Genomic DNA, 20,634 nt, shown 5'->3' with positions numbered 1-20,634 from the left:
TTTGATGCCTGGCGAGTGACAAAGAAAGGTATTCTTTTTATCTCATCAGGAGTATCTGAGTGTGGCTTTACAGATGTTGTTGTTTATTCGCAAATCAGTCTACTGTATCCAAACAAGTTTTTTTTTTTGTTTGATTGTTTGTTGAACATAGTGACACATAGCAGAGTTTCAAATCTGTGGGATTCATTAAATAAATAATCAATAATCATTAAAAGTGTATGCACAATTACAGCAAAGCATGACGCCGGTGTAATGGTTTCTCTGATAAACCACCAAATTACATACTTCACAGTCCTTGCAAACATTGATATTCTTCTCAGCCAAACACCACTTTATTTGCTAATATTTCACAAAATGTCAACCGTTTTATACATATCTATTCCACTTGCTCTGAAACATAAAACAGCTTCCACATTACCTTCAGTCCTCTTGCTTTTTCTAGTGACCGACTGCAGACAGGAAATCCACTGTTTAAATGAGCGACACTCAGTAACCCTCTGAAGACCAGAGCGTTGTTGGCGAGGGCCTTAAGTAGTACAGGATGACCCGCTAAATGAGAAGCTGGAACTGGGCTGGACTGGGCCTGGCCTGGGTCTAATTAGAGAGAACCTTTGCTTGCTGGAACCCAGATGGTAGTGGCTCGAAACTTACAGGGCAATGCTGGTGTGTGTGTGTGTGTGTGTGTGTGTGTGTGTGTGTGTGTGTGTGTGTGTGTGTGTGTGTGTGTGTGTGTGTGTGTGTGTGTGTGTGTGTGTGTGTGTTTCACTGCCTTACCACTCAACTGAGGTCCCAAACATGTTCGGGAGTGCCATGGCAGCGCCCCACTTCAAACAAGGCCCCAGCTCCAGTGGCTTTTTCTGCCTCTGTCATTTCCCTCCTATTTATACTCTAGTGTGGCTCCAAAGCTGAAGCTAACATACAGTATGGTGGATGGTAGTTACAGTTAGACCTTGCCTGCTTCTGATTGAGTAGTGCATATAGGACTGCAAGCTAGCTATGAATATTAACTAGTGCTATCAGGTACTGTGTGGTAACTAGTATGCAGGTCCGGTAATCAGTGCTATGCAGGACTTGTAACTAGTGTCATGTAGAACTGCTAACTAGTGCTTGTAGTTCCAGATCAAATCAAAAATCTATATAAATAAGATGGCCTCATAAGTTGGGTGTTCCAGTGATCAACTGTAGAATGGATGAAAAGGTGAGCTAAGGCCTTAGCTGAGGAATTGCATGGGTTGAGTTCTAGAAACTGCACTACAACTGCAGTGTTATACACAAGCAGTATCTCTCTCACTGGTCTTGCAAAGCCAAGATAGTTCCTGTCAAAAATATATATAGTGACTAATTATGTTTACCTATAATCATAAAGTTAAGTAAAAGATCTAAACGAGCTCCAACTAAAATGTTATGGCCCTCTGCAGTATCACAATATTCAGCATACTGCTGAATATGCTATACTCTGTACTTACGGGCCACAAAATGAGAAGGAGGGAAGACATGGGTGGTAGGCAAAATCATAGCCTTGATCAATAACCAATGGGTGGGAAATAAGAGATGTGACACAAAAATAAAGGAGGTAGGACAACATTGAGACCACTGTATCTTGGAACCCAATCTGTAATCTTAGGGTTATTTGGGGGAGGATTAAATATGGAGGGGCTATTGCTCTGACAGCTAGTTTAGCATAGTCATGCCGTCTAAATCCAACAGAGACGCACTTACATAATTTAAACTCACAGTTGCTTATTCGGGTCTATGGTTTACCACCTCACTTTCCACTAGGGGTCAGTGGAATTGCGTATCAGCTGAAACCATCTAAATTGATAGTTTATAGAGAGTTTAAGAGAGATTCTAAACTGATTATAGAATATAAACCACTTCATTTTGATACACACAATACAATGATATTTGAAAACATTAATTGTATAATATAAATAATCATATAAATTAATTCATATAAATAATCATTATCTATAACTGGCATGATTTTATCTGTGAATGTAATTTTCAAATTGGTAATTTCACTGTTTTGCCATATAAGGTGATGCTTTTGTGTCTACGTAGCTTTTTTGAGGTCCATAATAAAAATAAAACCAATGACAGAATGGAATGGTCATTTGAAATTCCGTCATAGTTGGTAATTGGAATCAGGTTTCTATGTTGAACTATAATAATCAAGTCACCCAGATCAGATTACTACCCCAGGCAATATGGAAGTTCTAAAGGACCGTGTCCTGATCACTGATCTACAGTGCCCTGCATAAGTAATGGGACAGTGATTTTTTTGTTCTTCTTTTGGCTCTATACTCCATAAGTACAGTATGGATTTATAATCAAATAATTACTATGAGGTGATAAATGGGGATTTGCTATTAGCAGGGTGTCATATTTCATACTCCAACAAGCTATAAGAATAGAACCTATTGCTGCTGTGTGTCTTTAAAATGGCATTGATTGAATCTATCATGGGATATGTTGTACTAATAAGCCACTTGATGTTGATGCCTCTGGGTGACCCGTCATACAGCAGCATGTCAGACAGTAAAATGAGATTACCCTCTAACACTGCCATGATGTGGAGAAATAACACATATGTTTTTGTGTTATTAGTTCAACCACTTGCAGGTTGGTGGAAAAAACACCATAAACTTCAGTATGATGTACTGTATCTTATGCACACAAATGATGATGAATACAATTTGCTGAGTCATTAAAGCCGAAGTAGCAGATAATGGACCCAATCAAATATCTATGTAATTGGTGCTGGATAAAAAGTAATATACCTGGTTTCGAACATTCCAATCTTTTAGTTAGTTTATAGTTGTACAATTAATGCCCGGCATATAAAAACCACAGAGACTGCATGAAAGGCCCGAACGCAAGATTTTCATTTCTATGACTCACACGGTGAGGAAATATTGCCTACTGTACTTACTGTACATGGTAATCTGGTGCGGACCGAGTGGCTCAAAGCGGTAGCTTTAGCTCTTTTATTTATTAAAAATTGTCTATTGAAACACAATAGATTATGACAACAGTGTGTACAAACAAAATAAAAATATTCCCTATCGTCCTGGATGAACAATTTAAAAAAGCAATAAAGAAAAACAATCATAATGAGAAACATATTTCACAAAGAACAATCTCAATGAACTTTCAAGAACAGGTTTTTCTTTTCTTTTCTAGACATGACATCGGAAACAGGTGATTACATTTTTGTTCATTTTTTTTTCACACAGTTTCTTCAAATCCTTCACATAAAATAGAGGGAATCATTCCAGAAATTGGAACTAATTAGTTCTACCATTTGAGGACTCTGGTCACTGTCTCTCCCATGTTTGTGTATTTTTTCCTCTCCTTGAGATGCTGATGATGACAAAAGAAGCGTTCCTTCCGTTGATCCTCTAGATAGGTGACATATTTTTGCCCAGTCTGATGTCTTACCAGCAGGCAGAAAGTGTCCCTTTGTGCCTTTGACAAAGAAGCTGCTCCTTGAACTGCCTTTTAAGAGCAAGTAAAATCAACGGAATAAATATCAAGCCATCTACAAGGTAATGCAAACATTGAAAAAATTCTAATATACATACTTTGTGCTGTCAGTATACACTGGTTTACTGAAACTGTTTTTGCTCTTGGACGAAAAAGAATCAACCATAAAAAAACACATCATGCCTAAAAACATCAATTTTGTTGCGGCAAGGATTCACCATTAACATTATGACAACAACATTTATCTGGAACACTGAGAAATGAATTGTCGTGCTTATGGGGTCAACCTGAGAACCAAAGAGTCATTGGAACAGACTAAGGCGTGGATGATACCAAGCAATGAAACCCCAAATATGAGGCCATCATATGGCCATTGATTACAACCAACCCACCTACAGCAACTCATTGTGTCCTTCATTGTCATTGTCATACATTGTCTTTTAAACATAAAAGGAACCCACTAGTCCACATAGGCTCTTCATGCCAGTCTTAAGAGTTCTATTGGGAAGGATCAACAGATAGCCACTGTAGAAAAGCAAAAGGCTCATTTGAAGTGTCGTTAGCCTGCTAGGGCTGGCGTTAGGGCTGGTCAGGGTGAGTTTGAATTGGATGGGGTGAATGTGTGCATTGTTGTGGGGTCATAGAGGTCAAAGGCAAAGTTGTCCTCTTTTTCTCTGTTACTCCAATCCCTCTCTGTGATCCATTCCCAGATCTCTCTTTCCACTTCCACCAGACATCTGTCTCCCTCCCTCGCTCTCCTCGTCCTCTTCGTCCTCCTCTTCTTCCTCCTCTTCCATGCCCTCCTCTTCTTCCTCCTCCTCCTCTTCCTCCTCCTCCTCGGTGCCGTCCATGGAGTCATCGGGTCCCCCCAGCATAGCTTGTTGCATTGCCAGGGTGGCAGAGTCAGAGGACAGGGGGTGGAGGTTGTCCATGGCCAGGGGGTCTGCATTGGGAGGAACAGTAGATCAGTTCAGCAGAGACCAAAAACATCAGGAATGTGATATAGTTGTGTTTGAGTTTGACGTAGAGAAACACACAGTATTTGAGTGGTTGAGTGACGTACTGTCTGAGTTGTTGGCAGAGTGAGGTCCATGTGCCTGCAGGACTCCAGCCACAATGGAGTCAGGCCAGAAGCGCTGGGTTGGACGGTGTTGGGACTTCATCTTCTTAGCCTTGGGGACGGGGTCTGGGTTACTGGCATCCAGCATGGGCTGGAGGATGCGCCTGCGTGCATTGATAAACCTGTGGAGAGAGAGGGAGTGTGGGACAAAATAATGAGAGAGGAGATAAGGTAAAGAGAGAGTATAAAGATGATCTGGACATGCACACTGCTCGTAAGTGTTTTGACCAGTAGATGGTGCCAGTATATTATGAATCAAGCATGTAGCAGATGATGAAAGTTTGAACTCCTCAATAGATTCATGTCAACATTGACTTGAAACTCACTTTTTATAGACCATGGTTGGGTTTTCAATTAATTCCATTTCATCTCGATTTGACTGAATTGCAATTGAGTTGTCCCCAGGTTTTAGCAACCATTTATCAATTAACTCATAATAATTGCACTAATAGTCTGGGAGCATCTTACCAGTTGTTCACCTGTAATAAGGTGAGATTTGTTTGTCCTGCAATCTGTCTTTTCTCGTCCTCTGTTGGATAGGGATGCTACAAAAAGAACATAAAAAGAACATTAATCTTACTATGCATTACTGTGAAGACAACTACTCTACACCTTTACCACCAACTCTTAAAACCTGACCCCAAACCTGTAATACCGTTCACACCTCTCACTCTTGCACCTCCCCCGTCTTAACCCTGCTTTCTCACCATGAGGTGCTGGAAAAGCCAGGAGCGCATGATGTTGGTGGCGTGCTTGGGCAGTACCCCTCTCTTGTTCTTGGACTTCTTGTCGTCGCTGTCCAACAGGGCACACAAGTCCAGGTTTACCTTTGGATAGAGACCATAGAGAGAGGAAGGTGGGGGGTGTTATTGTTGCCACGGTAACAAAGGAGACTGCCAATTACCGTCTCTGTCTTTTGCAAGGGCAGAAACGCCTTCTTTGGCGTCACCATGGCAACCCAAATTGAGTAATGATACTTAAAATAAAAAGAGCTGAGGAACGTACATCCGCTACATACTAATTCTACAAATCTGATCTATGTGAAAGAGTGTTATGATAAAAATCAGTCACAAAAACTAAAAACAACAGGAAAGTAACACAATCCTGTAATTAAAACTCTGAGTTTGATAAGACTCTGTGGGTGGTTGAGAAAATGGTGTTGATAAAAACATCACTGTAGCTTCATTAAATCTCTGCGCACGTTGGGATGTTTGGATTTAAGTTATCAGTTTTAATGGGTACACAGTATTCAAAGATAATTAACTGTCCCAATATTCTAGTTTTAAATTATAATGTTCAAAGTCCCTCGGAAATGACAGTCTCAAACTGCATGTGTGTGCGGGTGTGCGTGTGTCTGCGTGTGTGAACGTTCAAGGGTAGATCAGAGGAGCTCAACAGCATCGTATCATGCCTCTCTTCTCAGACACCAACATCTGCACTGGCCTACAGTAAATAGTTTACAATGGACTAGCAAGGGAACATGCATGCATGCATGCACGCACGCACGCACACACACAGCTTCAGACAGTATCCATGGGATGGCCTGAGATCACTATGGATTAATTCCAAAGATCTTTCATCTCTAAATTCACCTCTACTCCCACAGAAACAAATCTTTCTGTGTCATTGTCACAGGCAGTATATGTCGAAATAGGGATCCCTCATTCATATTTATTCATTTGCAATGGCTGAAGCCCTTCAGAAGCAAAAAATATGAAAGTTTCATCCGGAGCGTGCATAAATTGGCAGGACAAAATGAACAAATAAATAAACACTACAGAAAAATGCATCTGATTAATTTAATGCAGACACTGGCATTGGAAAGTCATGAAAAAGGAACACCTCCCAACTGACTCTGAAATAGTTAAATAAATAACAATTGCAAACACAAACGCATACGCACGCACGCACGCACGCACACACACAGCTTGAGACAGTATCCATGGGATGGCCTGAGATCACTATGGATTAATTCCAAAGATCTTTCATCTCTAATTTCACCTCTGGTCCCACAGAAACAAATCTTTCTGTGTCATTGTCACAGGCAGTATATGTCGAAATAGGGATCCCTCATTCATATGTATTAATTTGCAATGGCTAAAACCCTTCAGAGGCAAAAATATGAAAGTTTCCATCCGGAGCGTGCATAAATTGACAGGACAAAATGCATAAATAAATAAACAAATAAATAAACGCTACAGAAAAATGCATCTGATTAATTTCATGCAGACACTGGCATTGGAAAGTCATGAAAAAGGAACAGCTCCTGACTGACTCTGAAATAGTTAAATAAATAACAATTGCAAACACAAACACACACACACACACACACACACACAGCTTGAGACAGTACCCATGGGGTGGCCTGAGATCACTAAGGATGAATTCTAAAGATCTTTCATCTCTAAATTCACCTCTGGTCCCACATGAAACAAATCTTTGTGTGTCATTGTCTAAATAGGGATCCCTCATTCATATTTATTCATTTGCAATGGCTAAAACCCTTCAGAAGCAAAAATATGAAAGTTTCATTTGGAGCGTGCATAAATTGGCAGGACAAAATGCATAAATAAATAAACAAATAAATAAACGCTCCAAAAAAATACATCTGATTAATTTCATGCAGACACTGGCATTGGAAAGTCATGAAAAAGGAACAGCTCCCGACTCTGAAATAGATAAATAAATAACAATTGCAAACACGCACGCATACACGCGCACACACACACGCATGCACACGCACACACACACACACACACACACACACACTGCACAAAAAAGCCTTATTATAGTTGCAGCTGGGGTGTCACGTGAAAATCCCTCCCCCTATCCCCCTTGGCCCTGGGTATGCGTGTTCCAGGGAAAGCAGGGTTGAATTAATTGGCGGCACCAAGCCGGGGTATCATTACCAGGAGCTTGTCGGTGATGTAGCTACGGGGCTGCGCTCTATTCCCAGCCCACGTGTAGCGCACCGCCTCGGATGGATCCTGGGTATTCGCCGAGACCGCCGCTGTCTGTCAAACACAGAATTACCTGCCTGACACTAGGACTGCCTAACTGCCTGTCTTCTCACAGGCTTTAGCCATAAGCATGCATAGGGGTGATCTGAGTCAGACATGGACAACCTGTGTAAGGCTCTTTAGGGGGATTGGAATTTGAATATCATGAGTATACCAGATAATGACACTTTGCAGAATGTGCTATTACACTGTCATGACGCATGTATCACTGGTTGTGGTTTCAGGTGACATTACATGAATAGAAACAAGGTGGGGTTGTAACATGTCCTGCTTAAAGACAATGTTATTGTTCATCATTAGCCATTATTAGGCTACATCTTACACACGCAATTGCATTGTCATGACAGTGTTGTGACATACATCTCCAATAAAGTGCCATGAGTTTATAGAATGAATGGCAGTTTGCCTGAGAGCGGGTTTGTTTTGAAGAAACATTGAAAGGATGCCCAGCGGTGTCTAACTTAGCGTGAAGAGATCCTTTTTAAAAAAAGTGAATTGCAATGGCTGGGGAGTTATCTTCGGCAAATGGATTAGCGGTCGACAGCCTCACCTGTGCATTCTGAATCTGGATGGTTCCTTGGGGCAATGCCTGGGCTAACACCTGCCCTTGCGATGTCACCATGGTAACTGGCTGGTACAAGGTCCCACCTGAGGGGATAATTTGCGGTCATGAGAGTGGAGTGGGCTTCTTCAATGTTAAAGCAGCCGGGCCTCATGACATTCCTTATTGTCTTACCCTACCACATCAAAACACATAAACAAGGAAAACCATGCCAGCATTGCTCAGGAAACATGAAACAAAAGGTGTATTCTTTCTTTAACCCTGAGTCCTGGAGGAAGGAGTTGTTGTTTTGCTTCTAATTAGTGCTAATTTAGACTTTAATCATGGGTTGTTAATTTGAGCTTTGAGTGTGTAGCAATCAAAGAGAAGCCTGAAAGAGATTGATTATTCTGGGTTAGGAGGGCTCTGGAGGGCAGGGGTAGCATTTCACCATACTAGCTTTACATAATAACAAGATACCGTATCATGTTTATGAGTGATGTAGATGGAACACCTTTATTAACACTACATTTACATTAATCAACACAAATGTCAACAACTGCAGTTTCATGCATTTAGTGAAGAATTATAAATCCAAATATAGTGAATGTACAAGATATTACTTATTCATTTTGCTAAGGCTTTACAAGAGCACAAGGGACATAAACCATAGAGGGTGAGGTAGTGGTGGGGATAGGTGTGCTCACCTGACACCACCTGTGAGTTGATTGTAGTCATAGCAAGATTTCCCTGTTGCAGATTCCCTACGGGCACCACAATGCCAGAGGAGTTAACAGAGCTGGAGACTGAGGTCATGGATGGAGAGGAAGTCTGAAGGAGATCCTGGAGAGGGAAGAGGAAGGGAAGGAACCAGTGAGGAGATTAGGGGCTCCAATTTGCTGGAGCAAATAGTGTTGAGCAGAGCAAAAAAATACAACTCTGAATACTCTACAGAAAACAGAATAGTCTACAGCATGATTGTTATCACACCTTATCTTTAACAATTTTTTTTGAGAAATTGTGATTATTCTACCCAATTTTTAGTAAACAGTCTGAAAATGCATTGCACATCATACAAATGCAACTTTCAGTATTTGGATTCATTCATCTCATCGCGTCTATTTGAAAGATTACGGTTAAGATGGCCAACTTTGGCACTTTTCTGCACATTCAAATTTGGGCCCTGCTATGAGTGATTTGAACCTGGTTGAAGAAGCGTTTGATATCGACTGCACTTGAGAGACTCAAGTCTCAGTGTGTGTGTGTGTGTGTGTGTGTGTGAGTGAGGGAGAGAGAGAAAGAAAGAGTACGTGTCCATCTCTGACCTGCTGCAGGCTGAGGGAGGTGTGGGAGGGTGAGTAAGGGCCACCCAAGTCATTGCGGAGCAGGTTGTCGCTGTGCATCTTGGTCTTGAGGCAGGTGATGTAGCGGTTGCAGAAATCCTTGCAGAGCTCATTGACCTTCTCCAGCTCCAAAAGGTGGATCCGCAGCACCTGGATGGCTTTCACCATCTAAAAGAACCAGGGGCAAGGCCAGCATGGTCAAGGACTGGGGAGTAGCTACATGCAAGGCTACAGGCCACATGCTACATGAGGGTAGTTCACCTTAGGCTAGCTCATGCATTCTACAGCTCCAAAAGGTGCATCCATAACGCATGAATGGCCTTCATCATCTGAGGGAACCAGGGGCTAGGCCAACATGGCCATGACTGGGGAAATGCATGCTAGGCTAGCGCCACATTATACTTTGAAGTCTGATGTCACATTCTCTGCTGATTAATCACCATTATTAGACCTTATTTAGATAACCTCATATTGTGCATTACAGATTTGTTGACCTCGGTTCCTCACCATTCTCAGATGGAACCCTTGACATGCAGTAGCACTTGTTATTTGAGAAAGTCAAGCCCTGTCAATAATTTTCTAAACTATGATCCAAACTTGCATTTTCTGTCTTTTCTCTTTCCAACCAGGCTTTCCTCCCGGGACTCTCACTCAAGGTCAGCACTCAAGGACATGGGAATGGGTGGAAAAGTGCTTGGCCAAGGAGGAGATAAATCTGCCAATTACCATAGTTTAATAAGGGGCCTCATACTCATCTCATGCCCTGGTGTAGCGTTACTGTCCTGTGAAAGAGTTAGTGCACTGCGTCTGGGAGCTGCCCACGACCAGTGCCTCGTAAAGCACACAGATGCAGGATTAATTGACTGTTCACCACTTGTCAGACGAGCACCCCTATAATGACGAGAGCCGACCTTCTATCTGTATATGTGCCTCTCTCACTCTCTGCCCCTCTCTCTCTCTCTCATTCACTCCTCATCCCCACCACTCCCCTCCTCCTAATTGCTAATTACAGCTAGCTGTCAGGGAAGGGCAAGAGGGAGAGATGGGAGGGGGTGGACACATGACTGGGGGGAGAGAGGTTAGGGAGATTGAAAAGAATAGAGAGGAAGGGAAATTGAGAGCAGAGAGAGGGGGTGGACAAAGGTAGTGACAGTATAGAGAGGGAGAGGAGAGAGTACACTAGAGAGAATCATGTACATGAGAGAGGTTGAGAAGGGGGGGAGAGTGAGAGAAAGACAAATGGATAGAAAGCTAGTCAGAGAGAGGGAGAGTACTTGATGTGATGACTGCCTCCACCAGCAGGGGGAACTGTGAGTGTAAGATAGTGTATAGAGAAACCCCACTGCAACAGAAGGCTTATAGGCCTACATCTCAATAGTCTTCAGTGCCTTCCTATCTTCCTCTCCTTCTGCACTGATCTGAAAACATGGGACTTAGGAAGCAATAAGTCAGACGCCTATCAGGTTTCACCCGTATTTTGTCACATCAGTGCAGACAGGAAAATTAAGTAATTGACAGTTGAATGGTGAGTCATACTCCAGCACAATGGCACTCTGAGTTTGAGAGAGTGCAAATCATTATCATGAATACCAAATCACTTAGTGTAGACTATTGAGATGCCATGTCGTCAGTGTAAATGAGGCATTCTTAACTTGACATACTTGGTTAAATAAATAACAAATAAGTAGAATAAAATAAATTACAGAACTCACCAGGTTGTCAAGCTCGGGGTCTTCGCTAAAGAAGGGCTTGTGGTCCTGCTCCTGCTGGTGGACAAAGTTCTCAATGTCCACGTCGAAGCTGGCTGAGGTGATGCATTCTGAGCCCTGAGTGGCCTGCTCACACTTCTCAAACAGCAGGGCCAGCAGAGGGAACAGAGGATGTCTGGGTACATGGGAAGACAGGGGGAGGTGGTTGGAATTTGTAATGGACACTCTTTGTATCAGACCTGGGTCATATGTCAAATACTCGCTTTTGGAATTCTGTGACATTGCTTCCATTGTACTAGGAAAACGCAGGACTACTCAGTACAGTATCTCAATCATCCTTATTGGATGTATATTGGAGTATCAAGTTTACAGACTATATGAAATATAAATGTGTTGTGGATGAAGTGGAATCTTTGTTGGGTATTTCACTGCATGTCCACTGTGCTGTAATGATTAGTTTCATACCTTTTCATACAAAGAACTTGTTAGCAGGCTAACTTGAGTGCAACAGACATGTTATGCATTGTACCTGAGATATAGTGTTTTACAGACCCATGAGATATAATACTCAATGTCAATGGAAAACGTTATATCATGTTCACTGGGACATTTTGAACATAAACAGGTCTCCTTTGAAAAATAGATTTTATCTCGATGAGACTAACCTGTATAAAAAAGGTTAAAAAGGGTTTGAAGGTATGAAGGTCAATATGACGACCCTTAAAAGGGCAATGTGGGATTGGTACATCCATTTTTTACTATTAAATGAATGATATATAGCCATTGATTCTTGAAGAACATAATTTATAAATGCCTAATGAGCTTAGTTCAACTGCCTTACCCCTTTAGAACCAAAAATACGAGCTTGTTTTACTCCATTGTTTGTAAACAAATACAACTTTAAAACACAGTTCAAACTATTATTTTGATGTCATCGATGGTCAGTCCTTGCATCCATAGCTCCGTATTTTAATTTGAGAGTGTTTACATTTCTCCAGACCCATCCCTCAGCTGTTTACCAAAAAAAGTGGCGGGGAAACCGCCTTATTGTTGTTTGAATCTCATATTGCCCATTTAAGTGTGTATGATATCATCCAGAAGATTTCTATGCTAGTGAATATCACCTAAATATCACCTATCATCTGTCTTTTATGGATGATGTCACCAAGTTCACGTACCTCAGTAATGCGGTTAAAAGATCCATCAGTACAGCCCCCTCGGTTAATACATAGTTATGATTAATGTCTCAGATTTTGTTACAAGAATGTTTATTGGAGTGTGTATATGTCATTGTCACATAAGAATATTGCTAACTGAAAAGTGTACAAAATGTTTGTTGATATTTTCCCCGAAATGGACTTTGTGTGTCGGACATTAGCTGTTGTGTTTCTGCATGCACGCACGATTCGAAGAGGCAGCCAACAGAGAAAGAAAGGTGAAAATCGGTGAGTCCATTTTCCTAGAACACCTCTGGCAGTAACATGTTTTTATATAAACCCGAGTGTCGGGTAGGACACTCCATTTTAGAAAGCGTTTTTTTCTGGACCAAAACAGTGTTCATAAATGAAATATTTCATTCAAGGGATCTCATTCCCTGATCGCTACCAATGAAACACAGTCATTACAACCATTAAGAAGGTTTTAGAAAGCTTTATTGTTACATACTGGACCATATGTTGTTGTTGGTGTTATTGGTGTGTGTGTGTGTGTGTGTGTCTGTCTGTCTGTGACATGGCGGAGATTGAGGGAGAAGTATAGGGAGTGGAGTAGCACACAGGGCATGAGGGAGGAGTATAGGGAGGGGAGTAATACACAGGGCTACTCTAGGATGCTGGTAGTGGGCCTCTGTTCTGGCTCTAACCCATGGCTCTCATTTGCAGCCTTTAATAGCCCGCTATATTAGACTTTAATCTGCCTGATCCCAATTTAATTCGGCTCCCTCGCCCAGACGTGAGAGGAATACTAAACAGACGGCCATGCGCAGAGCACAGAGCTGTAGTCCCCTCAGCCTCGTCCAGAGGGTGTGTGTGTGTGTGAGAGAGAGAGAGAGAGAGAGAGAGAGAGAGAGAGAGGGAGGGGGGGGGTTCAGAACAGGTGCCAACCACTTCCTTCCTCTGAAACAGTGTACAGAGGAAGGGGAGAAAGGGAAGTATGGAGAAGATTGGGGGAGAATGAGGGAGAGGAGTGGTTAGTAAGGGGGTGACTCTTTCTATGAATAATATGTCTAGTTTGTAGTGGAGGTCCTGTAGCACCTGATCACCTTATGGTGGTTTATCCAATACAACTGAGTCTTGTATTGTTAGTGTTCTCTTGTTTTTGAGCAAGCAATAATTCTGTAGGTTTACAATTGCTGAATGTGTAAAAATAAATGTAACCATTTAGTAAAAAAATATGTAACAATTTCTCAGGCTGTTGATTCCATTCATCTTTCATTCTCAGTGGTGAGGACTTTCAGTTTTGGAGTTGAGTGTTTGTTCTTCCTTGAGTCCAATCTTACAGAGCTTACAGAGACTTGTCTCTCAGTGGTGCATTCTGTAAACACACACACAGGGCTGTTAGCATGCAGTTATACCATAGGGCTTCTGGGACGCAAGGGCATTATGTATATGGCTGGAGTGTACACAACATAGTTATTGTCTGACTCACCCACACCTCCAACACCAGGTTAGAGAACAAATAAAAAAGGAAAGCAATAAACAACAGCAATTAAAGGATTTCATAATCCAATAAGACCCCAGCTCTAGCAAACATGGTCGTTTTTACCAGCTCAATGGATGTAAATGTAGTAGAACATAACTTAACTTCTATTCAAATGAAATATTCCTCAATTAAATTTGATAGACTGAAGCTTCACTAATTTTGAATATTTTAGCAGCTCTGTTTTGTCTTGGATGACATCTCGGTGTGTTGCATCGGCACCAAGCTGATCATTGGTACCATTTGTTGTTTACACTCAGTGATTGAATGAAGGCTTTACATGACCAAAGCTAGTAAAGCATGCGTGAGTGTGTGTGTCTCATGTCAGTCAGTGTGTGTGTGTGGGTAGGTTGAGAATGGGACGCGTGAGTGTCTGTCTGTCTCTGTGTGTGTGTAGGTTGAGAATGGGACCCCCCCACCTCCACCGTGGGTGCTAAAAAGCCAGGTTCTATCTGCAGTGCGACGGAGTGGAGACGGGCGACCAGGGAATCGTTACAGGGGCCATAAAAGAGGAATTTACAGGACAAGAAGCGAATGGGAGTCAGCACAAAGTCTCCTCCTGTACTGGGCCACCAAAAAGCCCAAACTGCCCTCCATGAATCAAACCCACAGGGTATGTGATGACTTAAACATGAAGGATTGGGAACAGTTATTTTATATTGCCTCCTTCTATCATATCGTAGGCGAATTGAAGGCATGATGTGTTATTAAAGTTATTGGGCTTGTCATCATTTGCTGAGTTTTGACACTTTGCAGAAATGTACATGTAGGAAATGTAAATGCATACGGCCTTCACAACATGCATACTGATTCAATATGAAGTTAGTTACGCTATAATGTGATCTTATTGATCATAAATTCAATTGTGTTATTTCTTTCCAAAGTTATTTTTAAAAATGTGTCCTTCAATGTTGAGAAACACCGATCATCATAACTAACAAAGAAACAGTGACTCTCCATACGGTAGTAGAACAACTACAAGTGTTTTTCATAATCAAAGCATTTTGGAGATTTTGAGTCCCTCAAAAGAGCAAGGGTGTTTGCTAATCCACATTTTCTGCCACTGTTGTTGTTGGGGAGCTTTTGGCAGAGCCCACCCAGAGGGCAGAGGGGGATGGGTGGGGGGAGTAGTGTGATGTGGTGGTGGTGGTGGGGGGGAGGGATCTCTCTGTGTGTTCACCATGTTTGCCATCCTAATCAGTCCTACCGTATGCCTGGGCGCTTTATTAGAACCCAGTTTGTGGCGGAACCACGCTGTTCCTGCTCTCGACAAGGCCCTCTCCCCCAGGCTACATGTCTGAAGCACACCCTGCGTAGGGAGCATATACACGCATATACACACACACACACACACACACACACACGGAGCGAGTTTAACACCAGACCGCCCAACTGTGCATCTCAATGAATCCTGTCCTTTTTTCTCTCTCTGTATCCCCCTCTTTCTTCCATTCTCTTTGCCTTGTCCTCGTCCCTCCTCCATTTCTCTCTCTCTCTTTTCCTTCTTGCCGTATACCCCCCTCCTCTCCTCTATTTTCTATCTCTCATACTCTCTCGACTTTCATCCTCACCCCTTCTGTCCACCACACCTTGCCTGCAATGCGAGGTAGATGGGCAGTGTTGGCATGGGGGGGTACAGTATCTATCTGCTGTACAACCAAGCAGCAATATGTTACAAAGGCCCAGTCAAGATAGATGGTACAGAGCAAAGCAGGGACCCTTGGGAGATGGAGGCAGATTGGTTCGAGTATAACCTTACTTTCATCAGAGCGTGGCACACTCACTGATCCAGTTTTGACTACTCTTTTTGTGCGACAAGCCTCCGCATTGTGACATGAATGGCCAGTAAGAACCACTGAACAAATTAAAGTTAAAGTACTTCTCGCCTCGTTTCCAAGTGTCTCCAAGACACTTTGTGCGCCAGGTTGTTATAGCTTCACTTAACCTCCTGCAATCTGATTGGTTGCAAGTAGTGGAATCAATTGCCTTGGCTGCTAGTCGGTAATTAACATCCTTGTTTGAATCACCATGCGTATTTTGAGCCACACCTACATTGGATCCAGATTCATCAGTAGGAGTAACCACTCATCCCCTGAAGGTTTTTGATCTTAAAAAAATCTCAACAGAGCTTCTTTATGGCCAGGCGTCTCGTCGTGGCAAGACTAAGTTACCTACTGACATCATCGAAGACGCACACGTTCCTCATGATATTAAGACAATATCAACTTTTACATATACTTTGAAGTAAACTTCTCCAACCAAATAATATCGGGACACGACCAATATCAAATTTCCTTTCTCATCCCAAAGTCTACTTGAGTCAAGCAGTGAAGCAACTCATAAAAAACAGATATCTGACAGAGACCAGCCCATGAACCACTCATCTTTAACAAAACTTTTCTCTTCCATCCAGCAGCACTTTAGCATTAACATGTTGACCTCTTAAAGGGAAACCTTTAAGCCATCAAACAGTGCAAGTCATTAGGATGTCGGGAGCTGAAGTCTGTGAGCGTAAACCAACTTTACACAGGCACCCCCCCCCCCCCCAATACCCCCACACACCCCATCTCATCCCCAGGCCCTGTCAAATTAAAAGCGCTCCTGCCGGGTATGATATGGGATGCCTGCCTCTCTGCTGCGCCTCTGAATCTTCGTTTTATGGTAACCCCCTACACACACACACAAACACAAACACACACAATCCTCTCAATCCTCATCTCTCTGTGAATTCTTCCACCCTCTGGAGTTCAATAAGTGTCAGACTGAATATGCATCCCACATCCCCACACACACACACAGTCTAAAATCCTGTCTCAATGCAAAATACCAGCGGACCAACATGAGAGAGGCTTTCAGCAAAGACCCACTACAGAAAAGAGGGAATTATAATACACCAAATACAGAGCTTTGCACTACACTATGGGCCCATTAATGAAAGGATGGAACCAATGTCAATGTCAGAAATCCAATTTCTTTAGACTCAGATAGAAATAAATGCATTATGGCATGTAAGACTTTTTGCTCTCCATTTTGAGATTTAGTGTGCCTGACAAAGATATGGTTGTGACAAATGTGGCTGAAAACTGGAAAAGTTGAAAAGGTCTGCCTTGGAATATCAGGTAGTGGTGTACGACTCCAGGATTATGGGAGTCGACCCCTACTCAGACTATTACTTTCAGAGTCGATGGAATCATCTCTCTCAACTCTGACTCTAAAATAACAAACTGTCCCAAAATGACTGAAACTGCAATGTCACGTGTGTGCATATGTGCTTAAAACGATTTGACTGGGCTAGCGATGCATTGGTAGAAGATTACCATTCTCTACAAGACATTATCTATCGTTTTTGTTGTCTCAGAAATGAATTAGCAGTGGAATTTGGAGTCACAGTCATGACAGTCAACTCCAGCGGGAGTAAATGTTTCTCCCTTTCAAAACTGGAGTCGATGCTGACTCTGGAGACTTCAAAGAGTCGAGAGTCAACTATTTTGGGGTCCACTCCCTACCACTAATATCAGGTGCTGTACACGTCTTAGGCTTCAGGTTAAGTAGGCCTATATGTATGCCACCTGCTCAAATGTATATGCACAAAACTAGGGCTTATACAGAAAGATACACTTCATCATTGTTTATTTCATATATATTTCACATATATAACATGTTTTCTATGCATTTCACTTTTTTAGGCTAAATCATAATGTACAGTGCCTTCCCTAAGTATTGGAAAGAGGAAGGATTTTGTATACTTTTAACTCCAACAGTTTGGATTTAAAATCAAACAATTACTATGGGTTCAAAGAAGAGATTCTCAGCTTTAATTCAATGAGAGGTTTTTTCAAATTGGGTTCACCATTTTGAAACTTTTTTTTTTTTTTTTTTTTTTTTTAAACATACTCCCCCCCTATTTCAGGGCTCTGAAAGTATTGGAAAAATCATATAATGTCCAAATAAAGTACTCATGTCTACTATTTGGTCAAAAATCCTTTGCATGCATGCAATCACTGCCTGAATTAACGGATTCAAGCAGAATTCAGAGCATTGAATGCCATAACTCATTAGGATAATTACGCTATCACACATTGATTCCATTATTTATTTATTCATTTGTATCCTTTACTTAACCAGGGAAGTCACATTGAGATCTCATCACTTTTACATGTGAGCCCTGGCCAAGAAGGCAGCATACACAAAAATTACACAGACACAGAAAACACAACACAGTATCTAACATTTAGTACAGCATAGAATAATTTAAAAGAGCTGGCTTCCTTGTGATGAAGGGTTAAAAACATGGGTTAAAAGCATGTGCACTCCATGGCCAACAGCCCATCAATCTTGGCCAATCGAAATAAAATGGTCAAGTTTCAAATGCTTTTGTAAAATGTTCCGGCAGTATAGCTAAAAGCACTCTTACTAAATTCAGTTTGTGTGTTTGGAATGTTATATAAGATACTGTACAGTTCTGTGATCTCAGTCTATACTGACCATGTTAATAATTAAGCGATTCGGCGAAGAGAATAGGCAAGACAAAACATTCTTCTTGCAATTAGCAAAAGAACTGACGTGTGCACAAACATTAAAGATGAAACCTGACTTCCTGAGCAAAATTACAGCGATGCTAATTCCAACTCTCTTCTGCTTTGAAATTTTCCAGCCCCTGAACAGTGTGCAGAGGCAAAGACATGGGAGGAGCAGCCCTTTTTTTGGACTGAAAATGTATTTGTTTACTTTGCATCATCCCACCGTTGTGGGAGACAGTGGCTTTGGAGCTAAATTTGAGTACAAGCTGATTTAGCAAGAGCTTTATAGTTGTGTCTCAGTCACTATAGTGCAATATTTACTTATCAAGGCCACACAACTATAAGACAAGTAAGAGGAGAACTATTTTCCTATTCAAGTTGAGAGGATCGATTGATTCATCAGATTGTGATTCATCATAACAAATCAGCTTTTTCTATGATTCACGTTTTTAGACATTAGCAAGATGGTACTGTAGTAGCTCCACTTTGCCCTCTTAATAGGCTTAATAGGCCCTCTGGAATACCCATTATCTTAAACTAGTCTTGCATTTCCAGACTAGTCTCTTTAGCACTCGTCTTTTGGAAGTCTGAAGGATTGATAGGAAATTGAAAGGAAAGTTTGTTTGAATGGAGTGCGGGCTGCAAGCGGTCACATTTAGATTGGCTTGAGAAGAGCAAATTATTCAGCGTTAGCTAACATTGCTAGCAAGCTACATGTGTTAAAATGGAAATATCAATTGGTTGTTGGAACACTACCCAAGTGGGGACCAATGAAAATGATTGGTCTGTTTTGAGTGTGGTAATCACATTACAGGTCTCCACCCATCTTTAACTCATTTTCTGCCTTGAACTTCGCCAGGCTTTCTGAACAAGGTGAAAAGAAAAGCTGGGAGCTGAGATCATGCTTATACCTACTGTGCTGAATCCTTTCAGATCAACCAAACTGTTTATGGCATCAGGGTTAAGGGTTGTTTCTGGACAAAGCCTTGGTCTTTAACCACAAATGGATATTCATATTCAGTAACTGCAAGTTAACTTTGAGCATTGCAGTGACGTGTTGTGTGCTGTGCTTTAGCATGGCGTGAGAACTCACCAGGAGATGATCAATATAGACAGATACAGAAAGCTGTACACTCTGCCTGTGGATATTTAGAACATCTATACTGTCAGAGAGGATGAAAAGACAAATCTGCCCATTTCATACCCTTCATGTGCAAGGGTTTTGTGTTTGTTTGTTTGTTTGTTTGAGTGTGTGCGCGTGTGTGTATATTTTCAGGAAAGGATAGAGGGAATGGTAGGAGCTGTTAACAGGCAGTGTGGGTCTGGGGCTGAGTCTGTCTGTTTTACACCGCCCGCAGCCACCCTTAGGCTGGCTACTCACATCAAAGGGAGCCTTGTTTCTCAGAGGAGCTTAGAAATTCAGCCCCAGGCTTGGCGAGGCCTTCACAGCAGCTTGCCTTGGGGGCTGCGCCCAGGCAACCATGGGGCTAGAACCAACTCAGACAAGAGTAGCGAATAACCGTAGGGAGACCCGGGGATTCAGGGCAGCAAGCTGAGCAAAGAATGTGCAGTGTCATCACCGTTAACTGTACAGAGGATAATGTTGGAGGGTAACTTAGACACAACTAGCGGTTTGTTGCTGTTGTGTGAGTTAGGGATTGCTGAACATATTAAAAAGGTCTGTATTTGGTGAATAATTTACTTCATAAATAGATAATATAAGACCATTATGAAAGTACATTAATATTCAAGTCGATGAGTTGGAGAGGAGGGTGTTTTTCAAAGATGTTTAGTTTTCAGTGAGCAGCGACTATCTAATCCATATATCACTTTCATAAGTGCTTTGTATTGCACTTGCATAGAGCATTTCTAATGCTGTGTAACATGGCTTATACAAAAAAGTGCCCACAACTGAAAAAGCTATATATATATATATAGAGATAGAGATATATATACACACACACACAGTACCAGTCAAAAGTTGACACACCTTCTCATTCAATGGTTTTTCTTTATTTTTTATTATTTTCTACATTGTAGATTAATACTATGAAACTATGAAAGAACACATATGGAATTATGTAGTAAACAAAAAAGTGTTAAACAAACCAGAATATGTTTTATATTTTATATTTTTCAAAGTAGCCACCTTTTGCTTTGATGACAGCTTTGCACACTTCTGGCATTCTCTCAGATTC

At 41.6% G+C, this 20,634-nt stretch overlaps 1 protein-coding gene across 2 annotated transcripts in view; it reads right to left on the bottom strand.

The window, feature by feature from the left end:
- Positions 1-2,987: 2,987 nt before the first annotated feature.
- pknox2 (pbx/knotted 1 homeobox 2) overlaps positions 2,988-20,634 on the bottom strand; it is a 57,662-nt gene continuing 40,015 nt past the window's right edge. Inside the window, exons 5-13 of one of the 2 annotated variants that reach the window (XM_083690217.1) lie at positions 11,223-11,394; positions 9,493-9,678; positions 8,875-9,010; positions 8,177-8,274; positions 7,516-7,620; positions 5,314-5,433; positions 5,075-5,151; positions 4,550-4,728; positions 2,988-4,429 (exon numbers count right to left, since the gene is read on the bottom strand). In XM_083690217.1, the coding sequence (XP_083546343.1) occupies positions 4,164-4,429; positions 4,550-4,728; positions 5,075-5,151; positions 5,314-5,433; positions 7,516-7,620; positions 8,177-8,274; positions 8,875-9,010; positions 9,493-9,678; positions 11,223-11,394 (1,339 nt within the window). In that variant the 3' untranslated portion in view covers positions 2,988-4,163. The remainder of the gene's footprint in view (positions 4,430-4,549; positions 4,729-5,074; positions 5,152-5,313; positions 5,434-7,515; positions 7,621-8,176; positions 8,275-8,874; positions 9,011-9,492; positions 9,679-11,222; positions 11,395-20,634) is intronic. The other variant, XM_083690218.1, reaches the window with a different exon arrangement.

This window comes from Argentina silus (assembly GCF_951799395.1).
Source record: "Argentina silus genome assembly, chromosome: 2".
Classification (NCBI taxonomy): Eukaryota; Metazoa; Chordata; class Actinopteri; order Argentiniformes; family Argentinidae; genus Argentina; species Argentina silus.
Note: the sequence above shows the minus strand (reverse complement) of the source record. Positions and strands in the feature narration are given on the sequence as shown.